General features: G+C 36.4%; 1 protein-coding gene across 1 annotated transcript; it reads right to left on the reverse strand.

Annotated features, from left to right (window-relative positions):
* Positions 1–239: 239 nt before the first annotated feature.
* LOC119068817 lies at positions 240–1,697 on the reverse strand. Its single transcript, XM_037172590.1, has 2 exons — positions 1,152–1,697; positions 240–1,070 (listed from the first exon to the last, which is right to left on the reverse strand). Exons 1-2 carry the CDS (start codon positions 1,579–1,581, stop codon positions 727–729), a joined length of 774 nt encoding a protein of 257 aa, XP_037028485.1. The 5' UTR covers positions 1,582–1,697; the 3' UTR covers positions 240–726.
* Positions 1,698–1,983: the final 286 nt, after the last annotated feature.

Genomic DNA, 1,983 nt, shown 5'->3' on the forward strand with positions numbered 1-1,983 from the left:
TGAATTTTAAAAGTCTTCTTGCATGATCAGTAAATTATGACTGCTGTGGATCCTAAGTCTTTAAAAAATATTTTTAATAAGAAGTGCCGCAAAAATTCAACAGGTTCGAATATAATAGTGGAATGTGGAGCGAGCATACGATTTGTACCGACGTTGTAAACAAAGCGAGAATGACAAAATAAAAAGAACAAAATGTCGAGTATTTTCGGTACTTTTAATAAATTGAATAAAAGACCACAATGAAACGTTCAATATTGTGTATAACATTATTAAGTATAAAAATAAATAAATAAAATAAATAAATGATAAAATGTTTTAACATTAAAATTGGCTTCGTCAAAAATTATAATAAATAAAAATAATAATTGTTGTTGTTGAGAGGGTTCAACAGACTTCACACATTATTTCATGTAACATTATTATGGTAGGTATACATTGTATGTACGAGATGCCTTAACAAACTAATATTGGAAAAATAAATTAACTTCTATCCAATTTAAATGAATGATCTATACAATCTGTAAGTAATCAAAAGAACACTTCGCTTAGGTTAGTTAATTTCTTTCGAAAGAATAGAAAGAAAAATTGAAATTAGAAAAAGTGAGTAAAAAAGAATCAATCAGAGTACAATGTGTTGTATAGGTGAAAAACGTTGGGTAATATAAAAAAAATGAAGAAGAACTTGATGTATATAATGCCTGCCGTGTTATTGTGTTACAATGTGTCTTATTGGCTTTTCGGTGCATAGCCATTGTAGGCGAGACTTTGAGCTTCAATCGATCTTCGGTCCCATCCACCGCCGCCATGTCCACCACTTCCGCCACTCGATTGCCATCCACCACCGCTTGAACCGCCCGATGACCAACCGCTCGATCCTCCACTACTTTGTTTGCTTGACAAAAGCTTCTTAATTCCAATTATTCCAGCCAACAGCAGGGCAATCTTTGAAATGATCAGAGCCTTTCCAGCCAGGATATATAGACCGGCAATGGCAACCGGTACCATGGCTGCCATTTTCATAGCAAAACCCATCATCATCATTCCCATCATTTTCTTCATCTTACCACGGCCTAAGGATTTTTGTGTTAAATTTAAATTTTAAAACGGATTCATTTCACACTTCGGTCACGACAGGAACAACAACAACATACCTTCTTCCAATTGACGTCCAATATCGTCGGAAGACAATTTCGGCAAATTAATCTTCAACACACGTCCGTTGAAGAACTGCGATATCCTTTCGAATAGAATCAACGATAATGCCTCATCACGTGCCTCTAATCCACGGGGCAGTGATTGTTCATAATCCGTTTGTGTAGCGGCCGCCGTTGCCTGATCGGCAACATCTTCCTCGGTACGAACTAATTTAACACCGTCGCCGATAGTGATAGCATCGATTTTCGTAACCCGATCGATAAACGAAATCGTTTTTTTCTTAATACACGGCGGAAAGCCTCCTTCAGCTTTTTGGCACTCATCATAAACGCGCAACACGGCCCGTAGTCCTAAGCTCGGCGCATCGTCCGCATTGACAACCACCACACACAGAATCAAAACACTTGCAATTTTTAATCCAAACATTTTTCTTTCTTTTCTTTCGATCAATAAATTTAATTCGCACCGTTGCACTTGTTTAATAAATGTTTACAATGATCATTGAACTGCGTCTACAGAACCACTGATGCTGGGTGATGTTTCAACGTCATTCTTATATAGATACTGAAAATGTAATCAACGGGAATATAAAAATTCGCCCGCAGAAATGAGTGGAGAGGTAAGAAAACAAATCGGGTTTCGTTTTCATATTCACAAATACGTCGACACAACACTATCAACGTAGATTGTGTATATTCTCAAAAAAACATTTACCAGAATATCAGCACTTACGACTATTCTTCCATTGTTTTTTTTTTGCTTGCTGTATTCATTTTTCTTTCCCCAGCATTTTTCACCGATTTACCTTCCATGTCTTTAAACTGAATA

This window comes from Bradysia coprophila (genome assembly GCF_014529535.1).
Source record: "Bradysia coprophila strain Holo2 chromosome X unlocalized genomic scaffold, BU_Bcop_v1 contig_20, whole genome shotgun sequence".
In the NCBI taxonomy this organism is placed as follows: Eukaryota; Metazoa; Arthropoda; class Insecta; order Diptera; family Sciaridae; genus Bradysia; species Bradysia coprophila.